A 15,250-nucleotide genomic window follows, 5' to 3' on the forward strand; every position below is an offset into this window, starting at 1 on the left:
TTGAATGAAAATAGGACTTGGAACTGTAAATACAGCATGCTGTCTAAGTTTCAGGAAAAAAATGTGCATATGTATAGGAAAAAAAAAGCCTAGAAGAAAATATACTGGTACACTAACCATTTTTATCTCTGAGTGGTGGGATGTTTTCTGTTTCTGTTTTTTCCCTAGTTTTCTACAATGAACATGTACTGCATTTGCAGTCAGATAAAATGAAGCCAAAACCAAAAAATCCATACCCCTTCCCTGATTTTGTGCAGTAAGTTCCTGGAAAGGGAACAGTACCGAGGGTCAGGAATGAAGTTCCTTTCCAGCCCTTCTCTTCCTAGTCTCCATGGAGAAGTGCTATTAGCAGAGTTGCTCCAAGTGAGTTCTTAGACCCACAGGCATCAGGATCCTTTGGGACAGCAATTCTCAAATCCTTACTATGCATACGAATCACAGAAGAGCAGGGCCCCAGATTCTGCACTTCTAACTAGCCCCAGGTGGTAGATCCAAAGACCACACTTGCAGTAGCAAGGATCTAGGGCCCTTGTTAAACATTAAGAGTCCTGGATCATAACTCTCCAAAGGTGAAGGGCGGAAGTCTGCAGGTTTAACAAGCTCTCTGATGCATGGCCAGTGTTACGGTTTGAATGTGTCCCCCAAAGTTCTCGTGTTGGAAACTTAATCTCTAGTGCATGCAAGTGTTGAGAGATGGGACTTTTAAGGGGTGATTAGGATTAATGCTGTTATCATGGAAGTTGGTTACTGATACAAGGATGAGTTCTGGCCCCTTTACCTCCTGCTTTTGCCCTTTCTTGCCCTTCCACCTTCTGCCATGGGCTGACACACCATGAAGGCCTTTGGCAGATGCCTGTGCCATGTCCTTGGACTTCCCAGCCTCCAGAACTGTGAGCCTAATACATTTCTGTATATTATAATTTCCCCAGTCTCAGGTATTCTCTTACAGCAATACAAAATGGACTGAGACTGCCAGGATTTGAGAAATATTGGTATTAGGACTTCTGGGTTACACCACAAACTTACTCCAGTAATAGTATGAGGGTCCTGCTGGCCCTGAGATCCCCCTACCTAGGCAAGTGTCATAAGTCCAATAAGGTGGTGTGGGTTACATAGGTGCAGTGATACCAACACTGTCCTAGTTCCGCAGCTCAGTGTTGGTTACATAGCTGTTCAGTTTGTTATTTTTCTTTAAACTATATTCATAATATACTTTTTTGAATGTGAGACAAACTTATAAAAAGGAGGCAGCGTGGAGTGATAGAATGAGTCAAGGGAAAGGGTAAAGAGAGCTAGATTTAAGATTTACTTCTAGGGCCGGACCTGCGGCTCACTCGGGAGAGTGCAGCGCTGGGAGCGCAGCGACGCTAGAAGCACTGAGGCCGCAGGTTCGGATCCTATGTAGGGATGGCCGCTGCGCTCACTGGCTGAGTGCAGTGCGGGCGACACCAAGCCAAGGGTTCCGATCCCCTTACCGGTCAGAAACAAAACAAACAAAAAAAGATTTACTTCTGCCATCAACTTGGGACAAAACATTTCTTTTCGACAAATGGAAACAAAAATAACCCTTGTTTTCCTTCTACAGGACAGTAAGGAGTGGTGTACTGGAAAGATCAGGCTCTAAAACTTGGGTCCTGTTCTCCACGTGCCTCTCTGAGCCTCGGGTTTCTCATCTGCCCACTGGGATGATAGTCCTGGCTCCTACTCTACTCAAAGGGCTCTTGGAGGCTGTGACAGGAGAATAGATGTGAAAAGTGCTTGGCAGACTGCAAAGTGACTTTTGGTCCAGTGCTCTCATTACCCTGATAGCTTCTCCAGTAACTCAGTCCCATTTGACACTTCTCACTTGCTACCTGATACTGTCGTGGGGGTGTCTGTGTTTTATCACCCTCACCTGACTGTGAGTTCAGAGGGTAGGGTCTGCCTCCCTCATCTGTGTTTTTTGTTCACTGTGCCCAGCATGATGACAGGCACACAAAGGCCACAGCTTGCTGGGGGAGACCAAAGCCAACTTTGTAGTTAAACCGGCAGTGGGATCCTGGTTCCACCTGACTGGACGGCACCTTCCCAGCTCTCAAACACTCACTTGCAACACTGTTGTTAGGGACGGAAATAAGTAAGGTGGAGAATCTAACCCCGTGCCTGCCCTGAGTGGGCCTGCGATAACGATTTTGTGAAGGGTAGACTCAAAGTGTTTTGTAAAGGAAACATGCTACCCAGGCTGATGATTAAGTTTGTCCAGCTTCCCCCCACAGCCCCCGACCTTGTTGTCTACCACACCCAACCCTGGGAGAGGAGTTCCTGCCACACTCAGTGGTCACCGATACAGCTCCCTGACATGGAAGCATGTGAGATGCCACACCCTTCCTTTCCCACATCTTCTGGTCCCCTCCTGCCCCTCCTTCTCCACTCACCCTGTCGGACCCAGGACACAAAGGGGGTGGGGTCAGCTGAGGCCACACATTCCATCACCACACTCTGGCCAGACACCACGGTGGTGTTCTCTGGGGCTGCCACAATGACCACGTCCTGCCCCTTGGTGGATGCCAGGGACCCTAAGAGAAGACAAGCCAGCAGCCCTACCGTTAGGCATCTTCACACGCAATACGTCACCTCATGCTCACAGTCAGCTGGTTCTCTCTGACAGAGGGGAAAGTAGCCACAAAGTTCAGCAGAGCCGACACTGGAACTCAGAGCTCTTTCTCTTGGAGCCAGGAGAATAGCCTGGCCTCCGACTCAGCACCAGAGAGATGACTGGACAAAGCCACACTTACCCCATTCTTACCTCCCAAATCCAACCCACCCTCTAGGCAGAGGACTGTCAAGGTTATGGGCACAGCACTGGACTTGGAGACAACAGTCAGTTTCTAGTTCCAGCACTACCATTAATGCACTGTGCGAACTTAGGCACTTCCACAATGCCTCGGGTTCCTGTATGGAAAAGGCAGGGGGTGGGCTTGAGTTTCTGCCAGCACGTGGCACCAGCACAGCAGCTCCCAGAGCCGGGATTTCCTGCCAAGTTCTCAGTGCAACCCTGGGTCACTAGGCAGAATGGTGAATACCTGGTTTGTCCAGCAGGTGGAGACAGAGACCCCCGCCAGGTGCAGGAGCGAGAGCAAACCAGACTCAAGAGCAGCCCCCCAGCTACGCCTGGGAAGAAGTCGTGTGGGGTGGGGACGAGGGGGCGGGGTGCCATGGCAAACCGAGGCAAGTGAAGGGCCGGTGCGGCAGCTTGAAGTGAGATCTGCTGAGCGCCTGCTAGGCACTGGGCACTTTCCAATCTTGTCTCATCTATGCTCATAACCTCTGTGAGCTGGACATTTGATAAGGAGCCCAGGGTCATGCAGCAGAGAAACCAAAATTCAAACCGGACTTTCTGACCCCAAAGCCCTTCCTACTCAATCACACTGGCACAGGAGGTTTTCAAAGAATCAGAGAAAAGTACCAGAGCACAAAGCCACTGGGAGCCAGACTGAGTGCACAGCAAGCAGCGAGGGGTGAATGCACCAGTGCCCGGAGCCCTCAGAGCTCACAGTGGGGTAAGAGAGAAAGGCGCAGGGACCAGGCTTCAGGGCAGTGACACCCCTCCTCAAATGCCTCACATCCCAACCCCGTCCCCAGCCCTGGATGCTCCATCCAACCCAAGGGAACACAGATACTCCACAGGGAGGGAGAAGCCCTGCCCTGGGAGTCCAGAGTCTTGGGTCCCAGCCCAGTTCCATCTCCAGTTGCTGGGTGGCACCGCCTCTCTGGGCTTCAACACCTCACCTGTCCAATGGAACTAATGCCCCGTCACCTATTTGAGGGAAGGGCCTGGAATTCTCGAGGCCCCTCCAGCTCTGGGTGGCTGACTCGAGAAACCCCCAGGCTTCCCCAGCCAGCCGGCCCCCTTACCTCTGAGGGCCACACGAAGCAGGGCCTCCTGGCTGATGCGCTGGTGGGCTGCGTTGGTGGCCACACAGCGGTAGGAGCCTGCGTCACTCTCCTGAACATCCAGGATCTGAAGGACGCCATTGGGAAGAGTGATGAGCCTTGGGAAGGGGGGAGAGGACAACTGTGAGGTAGGCAGGTCCACAGGGAAGGTGGTTCATAACAAAAGAGATGCAAATTAAAACTGCAAGATACCATTTTTACCTGTCAGAGTCCCCACAGTCAAAAGGTTTAATAACACCCCACATGGATGAGGGATTGGGAGGAAGGCACCCCTGCCTTGGTGGCCATGTCAGTACACACCCTCTTTCCAGGGCAAGTTGCAGGGACCTCTTGACCCAACAATGCTACTTCTAGGACTCTATCCCACAGATATCCTCATATATGTGCACAAAAACATATGTCAAACTATATTTACTCCAGCACTGTCTGTAATAGCAAAAGACTGGAAACAACCCAAGTGTCCATCTGTAGGGTGGGACTGGCTACATCGGTTTGGGTACATTCATACAATGGAATGACAGGCAGCTGTTCAAAAGGAGGCAGCTCCATGTGTGCTGATAGAGTGAGATCTCCAAAACGTGTTTTGGTGCAATACCAGACGTACGTGGAGGGGTATGAATGCTGGTACGCCTGCATATGTACTGCATGCCTGGTGATGGTGGTTGTCTGGGGAGCGGGTCTGGGATTCTGAGGGTGAGAAGGACTTACTTTTTGTTATGTTTCTATACAGTTTGAATTTTTTTATTCCTCACCTGTATGACCTCCTCCTTCCCCAATAAAATCCCCTTTATTCACGCTATTTCATCTGACCCTCAAAACAAACCCCAAAGATAGAGGGGATCACAGCCTCCATTTTATTGGTGACAAAACTGAGGTGCAGAGGAGTAGGGCATTTTCCCAGGGTCTCGTAGCTGGAGGAGAGTTAAAATTTGAACCTAAGTCTCTGGTGCCAAATGCCATGTGCATCTCACCTGCCTGTCTCAGCAGCTACTCGATGGCTGAGAATGCCTGTGGAAGGGACGTGGTCTCCAGCAGGCCCAGTCAACATGTACATTACTTAGGAGGGCACAATGGATGAGGGTGGTGTTCTCAGCCCTCTTAGTTAGAGGGTTAGAAATGTCCAGAGACCCTGCTGGAGAAATGGGGTAATCTGGGGCAGGAAGGTCTCCATGCGGTTGGGATGGGGGCAGGGGGAGCAGAGTGGGCTCTGGCCCAAGCAGGGCGTGAGTGGGTCCTCCTGAATCCTCCACCTGGATCTTGCAGGGTCAGCTCCAGGTTGAGAGTCCTTGTTTCTTAATAGGGCAAAAGGTGCCTGTCCCTGGGATGTAGGCTGGGCCAAGGTCAGAGAGGGAATGGGGTGGCTGTGAGCTTGGTGAAGATCCCTTAGCTCCTGGGGAAGTGGAGTCTGAGAAAATCTAAACATGGGAGAGGAGAAGTAGCTCAAGGGTTAGGGGAGGAAGGGCGTTGGGAAAAAATTCTGGACATAGGTCTGGAAACCTACTGGGACCCAAAGACTTAGAGAAAAAAATATAAACCTCCATCACTCCTTCCCTCATGCCACAGGCAAACCCACCTCTGCCCCCAGCCTCTTACCCTCAGCTCCAACAGCTGCCTACATAAGTGTGGGGCAGAGCGGGAGGAGGGGACAGGGAGGCAAGAGATGGTTGGAGGGAAAATCCTGGGCCAGGATCCAGCCTGCTGCCATGGAAAAATTGATGGGAAAGGACAAGTGGGGGAAGGACAAGCAGAACCCATCTGGGACACCAGGCAGGTCTGCTCCACCTAATGTGCCTTGACGCTGAGACCCTTCTTCCTCTCGTCCTCCCTGAGTCTCGCCAGCTGACTGTGCTGCCAGGAGCTGCTCACACGTCCCAACCCCAAAGTTTCCTGGTCTTCCCAGGGAAATTGAGCTCCAGGAACTCAAGAGCTAATATCTCCTTTGACAAATAACATTTCCCTAATTATGTGTGTTGGACAAATGAATGAATACCTCTCCCCAGAACTGGTGCTGTTGCTGCAGCCAATACAGGTGAGGTGCAACCACTTTCAGTGTTCATCTAAAACCTTTCCTTTTCTTTTTTTTTTTTTTTTCCTTTTTGTCTTTTTTACTGACCGGTAACGGGATTGCAACCCTCGGTGTCGTGCCCGCACCAGGGACCGGCAACGGGATCGCAACCCTCGGTGTTGCGCCCGCACCGCGCTCAGCCAGTGAGCAGGAACCGGTCTCCACATGGGATCCGAACCCTCGGCGGGAGCGCCTCCACGCTCCCAAGCGGTGCACTCTCCAGTGCGCCACCGGGCCGGCCCTCTTTTTAAATTTTAATTGTTTGGGTGGTCGGTACAGGGATGGACTCTGGACTACAATGTTATCAGCATTATGCTAAAATATTTTCTGTTGTGTTAAAATGTGTTTTTAGAAGATCTGTCCTTGGGAAAATGTCCAAGATATATTGGTTAGTGGAGGGAAGAAGTCACAAAACAATGTTTATGAAGCAATTCTATTTTTGGAAAATAGGTAAATGATATGTTAAGATATTTGCAGAAAAAGTCAAGTGTGACAAAGCTTGCCTAGTTTGTGGGGAGTTTCTCTGGGAGTGGGATTACCGGGATTCTCTGGGAGTAGGATAACTCTTATTTGTTGTACTTTTTTATATGTATTCTTAAATAATACATATTAGTTTGGAAATATAAATAAAAATTTTTACCTACCCCCCCGGAAATATAAAAATTTTTTTAATTTAAGTTTTTAAAAGTACGTGCCCCTCTACACTTTGTTTTCTAACTGCTGGCTCTAACATAGAAGCAATTATGGCTCGGTAGAGAAAATCACAATGTATGTGATTTTAGCAAGTGACACTACATGTCTGGGCCACAGTTTTCTCATCTGAAAAACAGGTTAACTAATTCCTGTCCTGCCAACTTCACAATCCTGACCTTCTTAATGTGTTATAAGCTCACGCTAGGTAATAGATATAAATACTATGATCAAAAGCTCTAAACACATGTTTACAGTGGTGACTGGAAGGGAACATTCTAAATTTTAATAGCGGTGTTCAGTCGGTAGGTGACTCACCCCCCCCTTTTAGTAAAATTAGTATATTTTGCCATTTTAAAATAAATTCGTATTTCAAATAAAATGAAATAGCTACTTACAGAATGAAAAACAACTTCTATTCAAAGGGAAGGGATTATCTTTTGCCAAGCCCAAGCCTGAGTCTGCTCGCCCCCACCCCCAAAGGCCACTTGGGCCCAGGGATTCAAGAACACAGAAGAAATGACACAGCTGCTCTGAATTTCTCAAGGGCTAAGGAGCCCCCACCCTAAGCCCTTGAGAGATCCTCCCAGGGAAAGGGGACGCTAGATGAGAGTCACATGAGGTTGACAGACACAATGGACACTGGGAGAGGGTAGGGCAGAAGACAGGACAAGTGAGCCCATGTTATCTAAGTCCATTAGTTCCATGTTTCTTACAAGTGAATGGTGATAAAATGATTTCAAATGGATCCAGATACACATTTTTTTTTCCTTTTTGTCTTTTTTCATGTCCGGCAACGGATCGCAACCCTCAGTGTCGCACCCGTACCGGACCAGGACCGGCAACGGGATTGCAACCCTCGGTGTTGCGGCCACACCTCGCTCAGCCAGTGAGCGGGAACCGGTCTGTATGTGGGATCCGAACCCTCGGCGGGAGCACCACCGCGCTCCCAAGTGGCGCACTGTAGCAGTGCGCCACCTGGCCAGCCCCAGACACACATTTTTTATTCCAGTAGTTATATATTTATTTTTATGGCTACCTTCTATTTATGGCAAGTGTTGCTGGTTTGCCATTTTATTGCAGTGAGATAATGTTCTCTTTTAATATGCATTAAAGTTACAAAAGAGCAAGTCAATGTAAAGAAAAGTATTAAGTGATTGTGTAAATGGCATAAGGATGGCCGAAGTTATGACAGTGGTTTGTGGGCTGGCCAGTTAGCTCAGTCGGTTAGAGCATGGTGGTGTAACACCAAGGTCAAGGGTTCAGATCCCTTTACCGACCAGCCACCCAAAAAAGCAAAACAAAACAAAACAAAAAAGTGGTTTGTGAATGCCTGGGATTTGGGAAATATTGCTCTCATTAATTACTGGTTCCCATGGAAGAAAAATTATCCCCTAGATTATCCCCTATTATTAGAAATTAGTGTAGTTAACAGAGAATTGCCTTGGGGTCTAGTCTTCACCATCAGTTCCAAAAATATGCACCTATCCTCTGACAGAGTGTGTTTATTAACCCTACACCAAGGCATATGATCTCCTTAAAACCACAGGGCCGAGTTTATGAATAGCATATTTATACATGTACTATATCTGGGCATTTGTAAAAATACATACCTTGGGCATAATCAAGTTGCTGTTTTAGACATTTCTTTATTCCCCACACACAATGTGCTGGGACATGTGAGCCTGGCTTATTTATAGATGAGGATCACTTTTCAGAGGACTTCGGGGCAAACACTCCCAGAGCTCAGGAATTGGCAGCTCCAGCCTCCTGGGTGAGGCCTATGGTTTAATGGGATGGTGCCTGAACTAGAGGTTGGGAGGGGAGGTCTAAGCCCCATTGGTTTGCTGAGAAACATTGGGGAAGTAACCTTTCTGCTCTGCTCTGAGCTACAGTTGGGCTACAGATCTCTAAACTCCCCTGCAGTACAGACTTTAGACCCTGCAGCTTTCCTACCCAATTGTCAAATCACACCTACATTCTCGCGTCATCCACGCCAGGGCTCCCTTCAGAGTCTGACACTCTGGGGTGCTAGCTGTGTGACCTATGGCAAGTTATGTCTGATCCTCAGTTCCCTTATTTAACAATCTAGATAATAATATGTACCATACCCTTATGCACAGACCTGGAAAGATGTTAATTACGTTAAGTGGAAAAAAAACAAAGTTGTAACATAATTCTCTGTTTGTTTTGAAAAAAGGATGATTGAACAAAAAACCCAGTATGTATAATATAACCCAAATTTTAAAAAGTAATATTTATAAACATATAGAAAAAAAGTCCAGAAAGACAGTCATCAAAACTAAAGGTAGTTTTTCTAAGAGTGATGGGATAATGGGTAATTTTGTTTCTTCCTTTTCGTTCATATAAATTTTTAAAATGCATCTGCTAGGAATATAAATTAAAAGTAAATAGAAGAAAACGTGAGAAATAAGAAATACATTCCTCGGGCCGGCCCGGTGGCACACTGCTATAGTGCGCTGCTTGGGAAGCACGGCGGCGCTCCTGCCGAGGGTTCGGATCCCACATGCAGACCGGTTCCCGCTCACTGGCTGAGCGAGGCGCGGGAGCAACACCGAGGGCTGCGATCCCGTTGCCGGTCCCGGTCTGGTACGGGGGCGACACTGAGGGTTGCAATCTGTTGCCGGACACGGAAAAAGGAAAAAAAAAAAAAAAAAAGAAATACATTCCTTGAAGGATGGTGGGAAGGATTAAGTGAGAAAACATATGAGAGTTCTTCAAAAAGTTCATCTTCATAAAAGATTTGTATTATCTTTTAATTCCTTTTTCCACAAACTTTTTGAGTACCCTCATATGGAAAAGGCTTATAGCACAGTGCCTGGCCCAAGGTAAGCTCTCATTGAGTGGTACCTATTGTAACTTTCAACATGGGGAGATTTTTCTGCTCTCTCCCACCCTTTCCAGGGCTGTCAGGAGTAGGCTCTTGCTTGCCCAGCTCATCAGCTCTGGATTCATGGAACTCCCAGGAAGCACCCATCAAACAGTGGTGAGAGGCCTCACATTTAGAAAGACACAGAACTTAAAACGTCAGCGCTAGAAAGGCTGGGTCAGCATATCCCAAGGTTCACTCCCTAGAATGCTCATTTGTGGGATGTTAACAGGGTTGCTGTGAAAGGAGTTCCTGGGCAGATGTGCCTAGAAAGAGCTTGGTTAAACAGTTAAACAGGTTTGCCAGGACGATACTTCTCAGGGCCTTGCCAGCTTCAGGAAGGAGATTTATAGGCAGTTTGCTGACTATTTGAACACAGAATACTTTTTTCAAGAAGCACTTTAAGGGACTAATGTTCTATAAAGACCACACTTTGGGAAACCATAATGTAATCCAACCCTTTCACTTTTTTTCCTTTCATTTTGTAGATGGAGAGAATAAGGCTGGGTGAAAAGAAGTGACTTGCTGAGGATCACTGGGGCTAACCCATCCCCAAAGTCAACAGGACCTCTTATATCTTAACCTCTCACCCTTGCTTATTCCTCTGTCACAACTGTCCTGTGGTTTTTCTACCCAGAAGTTTCTCCCATACCTTCCACCCCCATCTACACATGGGCAAAAGCCAGAGGAGCTGGGACAACTCAACATAATCAAGAGAAGATTAGTTCCAGTGGAAGGAGATCTGGAAAACAGTATTTCAGAGCCTCCAGAACCCTACAGAGCCAGGAGAAAAGGAGAAAGATCTAGCTGGTAACACAGCTAGAGAGATTTAGGAAGAGGAGTGTAGGGTGGCTGGGAGAGGCTTTTGCAGTGACACTGCCTTTATGGTGACAGAGGAGGGTATAACAGGAAAGACCTCCACGACCCACTTATCAGATGGCTGTAACCCACTGGATGGATGTGGGAGAGGAAGAGAAGTTCATTCGGGGTAGAAACATCAGAGAAGCCTGAAAAGAGAAACCCTCATAGCAGTCTCAGGGCCCTGAATGAACAACGAACATTCTGCCAATGGCTCACGGTGCAGCCTTATAAGCCACAGCTCCTCTCTGGCCCTCAGTCCCCTCAATAAAGCAAGTGGTTGGACTCTACTACTACCCTCCACAAAACTCCACAACTTGGTAGGTGGCTTTTCTCCTCGGGAGAAAAACTTCTTGTCCAACTTCTCTTCAGGACCAGAAATGAGCTGGGATCAGATGGTGGTTGGCAAGTCAGTTTAGGCAAATGGAGCCACCTTGACTCTAAGAATCCCAGTTCTGAGCACATCCCAGAGCCCTCTCTGCCCTGCCCACTGGGACCCACACCCCTACAGGGCACTCACCGAGGCTCCTCAGGCAATGCCACCTGGTCCTTCTCCCAAGTAATGATGGGGGCTGGCAGCCCTTCAATGTGGCACTCAAAGCGAGCTGTACCATTCTCCTCCACCGTCTGAGACTCCGGGTGCAGAGAGAAGTCTGCGAGTGCTGGGGATAAGGACAGTGAGACACAGGCAGGGACGGAAGAGGAACGCACAAGAGAGGCCACAGAGGACACAGACAAACACACAGGGACACAGAAACACAGAGTCACAGAAACACACAGCCAAATTCAGACCAAGGGAGAGAGAGGCGGCCCAGAGATAAGTGGTGATTACTGGTCAGACGCTGCCAGCAGAATGAACTCCAGAGTCCCCTGCCTGACATCACCATCATGGTCAGACTACAGTGGGATGTGCATTTCTTCTGGCCTGAAAATTATTTCATGGTGATCTGGGCATCCTTTGAGCCCCTGAGAGATGGGCTGGACCATGGGACCTGACTCCACACACTCCACTTGCTGTGCAGTGGGAGCTCCCTGAGGAGGCACCTTTGTGTCCTTGATGCTCTCACAAGCCTCTCTGGCAGGCTTCCTGGAGGAGAGCACAACTCCAGACTCTAGAACTCAAAGGGAAAGAAAAGGAGGAGGAATGGGGAGTGAAGAAGTGGAAAGATAATGGAATACCGAACAGTGAGGGTAGACAATAGCAGGAAGGGCCCTACTGAGCAGGATGGGAGGCAGGAAAAGGGGGAGTGGGCTCAAGAAGAGATATTTGTACAAGTAACTCACTGCAGATTCCACTTCCCACACCCCAGGTCACCTGGGTATCGGTCTCAGCCCCCAGACGCAGGCACTTACTGGCGAGCTTGACCACAGCAGCCTGGCTGGCCATCACTCCAAGGGGGCCATGGGCCAGGCAGGAGTAGTTGCCCTCAATGACCCCTGAGGCCCCAGGGGCTGCCTCATCACTGCCATTGGGTGCTGATGACTGGAACAGCCATAAGGAGCCATTAGGTAGCAGGTGCAGGTGGTCATGCTCCAGCAGGGCGTCCCCATCTTTGCTCCATGTTACACTGGTGGGGGGCCCAGAGGCAGCAGCCCCCAGACTACAGTCCAGCACCGCAGTCTGCTCTGGGCCCAGGATCACTTGCAGTGGCCCCACTCCACAGCTCAGCTCCATGGTCATCTCCTGGGGCAACAGCATCTCCCCTGTGTAGAAGAGGAGGTACAGGGGCCATCAGTGTGTATCCTCCCACCTCCCACAGCCTCTGTTCCTGAGTCACCTACCCAAGGGGTAGGGCAAATCATGCAGAAAGAAGTCTCAGGGAAAGACTTGTGTCTGGATCACGGCTCTGCCCATATGAACTGTAATCTTGAGCAAACTGCTGCACTTCCCTGCATCTATCCTACCCTGCTTTCAATTTCCTCAGTCACAGAAAGACACAGTTCATAGCAGCCCAAAACTAAAAACAACCCAGATGTCCATCGCCTGATGAATGGATAAATATATTACTCAGCCATCAAAAGGCATGAAGTACTAGTGCACGCTACAACGTTGGATGAACCTTGAAAACCTTACGCTAAGTGAAAGAAGCCAGTCACAAAATGCCACATAGTGTATGATCTAATTTCCATTAAATGTCCAAAATAGGCAAAACCATAAAGACAGAGTAGATTACTGGTTGCCAGGGACTGGGGGAAGAGAAGAATGGGGAGTGACTGCTAATGTGTATGAGGTTTCCTTTTGGAGTGATGAAAATGTTCTAGAATTAGATAGTGGCCAGAGTTGCACAACCTTGTGAAAATACTAAAAACCACTGAGTTGTGCACTGTAGATGGTGACTTTTGTAGCATACGGATTATATCTCAATTTTATTTAACCTTGTGAAAATACTAAAAACCACTGAGTTGTGCACTGTAGATGGTGACTTTTGTAGCATATGGATTATATCTCAATTTTATTTATTTATTTATTTGTTTTTTAAAGATGACCGGTAAGGGGATCTTAACCCTTGACTTGGTGTTGTCAGCACCACGCTCTCCCAGTAAGCAAACTGGCCATCCCTATGTGGGGATCCGACCCGTGACCTTGGCGTTAATCAGCACCGCACTCTCCCAAGTGAGCCACAGGCCGGCCCTGTACCTCAATTTTAAAAAGGCATAGTAATTCCTTCCTCATGGAGCTGTGTGCACACTAAACGAGAGGATGAGTGAGTGCAGGGTCCAGCACAGTGTCCGGAAGAGAATGGGGCTCAGTGGTGTCATATTCGCTCCCCCGGAACCTACCAGGTCATCTCGACCTCTACTGCCCCACCCAAAATATTATACCACAGGCCAGAAAACTACGGTAGCCAGGAAACATTGAAAATGTATTAAGAGTTTTCTTTTTCCTTTCCCAAGGACAGTATCTAGAGGCACTCCGAATGGCCCAGCGTTTGACACACCATTGTAGGCTTTCCTACAACACAGCCTCTAACAAAACTAAGCTGTCCTGAACCCCTGGTAATAGAGCTGTTTACCTTTGTACCAAGAAGTCTGGGAAAGTACCAAAATCTGCACATGGCGTGTGCCCAGGCAGATTTTCAGAGGTTTGTTCTATGAGAACTCAAGTTCTTATAAGGTTGTCTAAAACGGAAAAACACGTCAGCAGGGCCTGTGCTGTGGTGGTTCCATCTGTGCTTAATGTGTCCATGACAGTATCAAGCATGTTTTTGTTATCAAGGAACAGAAAAGTGCAACTAATTTCTCCAAAGCCATGCAGGAGGCCAGAGCCAGGAACCAGGTCTCCTGACCCAACCCGGGGCTCTTTTTCCTCTGAGGCCCCAGAAGAGCCTGCAGACCCCAACACGGCCTTTGCCACAAAGGGAAGAAGAGAGGAACAATGGAAGAAGAAAATACTATCCCAGAGTCAAGGCAAAAACATGCAAAGGCCAATGTTTATTATTTTATCCAACATTTCAGCAGGGTCCAGAGACCATTAATCATAGAGAAATGGTTGGTTCTCCCCATTGTGTCTCCCACAAGGTTGACCTGCTGCCTTCCTGTCTCATAAAAGTTCAATGGCCCCAGGGCCCTTCTTATCCTCTGGCCTGACTCTTTGCTTCAAGGCAGAATGGCGTGTCAGAGAGTAAACCAGGGACAGAGGTGAGGACAACGGCCCATACTCATTACAAGGCAGGTCTGTGCTGATGGAGTCACGTTGGGGCATACACAAAGCACAATGGCTGGGGAATCAGGAGGCCTGCAGTTCTAGACCTAACTCTGTCACTGTCTAGCTGTGTGGCCTTGGGCCAGTCACTTTCCCTTCTGGGCCTCAGTTTATTTGAAGGTAGCAAATGATCTCTGAGATTCTGTAATTGTGTGATTATTCACTGACATGAACACAACTATTCCTGAACAAACATGTAACACCATCCAGATACACAAAAAACTGGTAGACATAACTGCATAACTGCATTCTACCACGCTTGTCAACATCTGGGCACGTACCTGCCAACACTTAGAACACCGGCTCCCTTCCCACCACCTCCAAAAAGGAACAGGACTGAGGGTAGAAGAGAAGTCACAACCGGCTGAGATAAGGACAGCAGGGCAGAAGCCAGGGTGCTGACACTGCAGTGTGAAGGACAGACGGACAGACAGGACCTGAACCGGGCGCTGCCTTTGTTAATCCATCAGAAAGGCTCCACTGGACACCTCCAGCTGCACAACTGGCCTCAGCAGTACTAGTGGGTCTGCGGGAAGAAGACAGCTCCTGCCCTCACCGAGTTTCATTCTAATTAGGGAAACTGAACCGGCATTCACACTACTGCAGTTCGTGTGCTGTGGTGGAAACAGCATTTGACCATGGAGCAGAAGATCAAGGCTCCATTGTTGCTGCTCCACCTACCAGCTATGTAACAAACCACTTAACGTCTTCAGGACTCAGTTTCCACATATGTCAGATGAAGATGATACTAACTAAGCCTGTGAGGATTAAACAAGATGACATATACCAGGGCTCCAGCCCAGAGTCTGAGGACATCATTCCAGGAAAGGGAGCTTCTTGTTTAAAGGCACTTTGTAAACTGTAAAGGGCTGTACGAATGCTAATAGCTGTTCTCAACATCCAGTCCCTTGTATCTCTAAGGCCCTGGATTCTGCACAAACACAGGGTGGGGGGAAGTCAAGCCTGGGCTCTCAGCCCAGCGGCTTCCAAATGCCCATTCCAGCCGCTGAGCAGTCGGTTTGGGTTTCAGGGGAGAAAAGCCCCACATGACATGAATCCCTGAGCCCTCAGCAGCCTCCCCACCCCCTAAAGCACGTCCGGGGCTTGGAAA

At 48.5% G+C, this 15,250-nt stretch overlaps 1 protein-coding gene across 1 annotated transcript in view; it reads right to left on the reverse strand.

Moving 5' to 3' along the window:
* IGDCC4 (immunoglobulin superfamily, DCC subclass, member 4) overlaps positions 1-15,250 on the reverse strand; it is a 45,404-nt gene that overhangs the window by 21,090 nt on the left and 9,064 nt on the right. Inside the window, exons 2-5 of the mRNA XM_008575375.1 lie at positions 11,790-12,140; positions 10,957-11,098; positions 3,895-4,031; positions 2,415-2,555 (exon numbers count right to left, since the gene is read on the reverse strand). Of these exons, the coding sequence (XP_008573597.1) occupies positions 2,415-2,555; positions 3,895-4,031; positions 10,957-11,098; positions 11,790-12,140 (771 nt within the window). The remainder of the gene's footprint in view (positions 1-2,414; positions 2,556-3,894; positions 4,032-10,956; positions 11,099-11,789; positions 12,141-15,250) is intronic.

Source organism: Galeopterus variegatus, unplaced genomic scaffold (genome assembly GCF_000696425.1).
Source record: "Galeopterus variegatus unplaced genomic scaffold, G_variegatus-3.0.2 Scaffold1178, whole genome shotgun sequence".
Classification (NCBI taxonomy): Eukaryota; Metazoa; Chordata; class Mammalia; order Dermoptera; family Cynocephalidae; genus Galeopterus; species Galeopterus variegatus.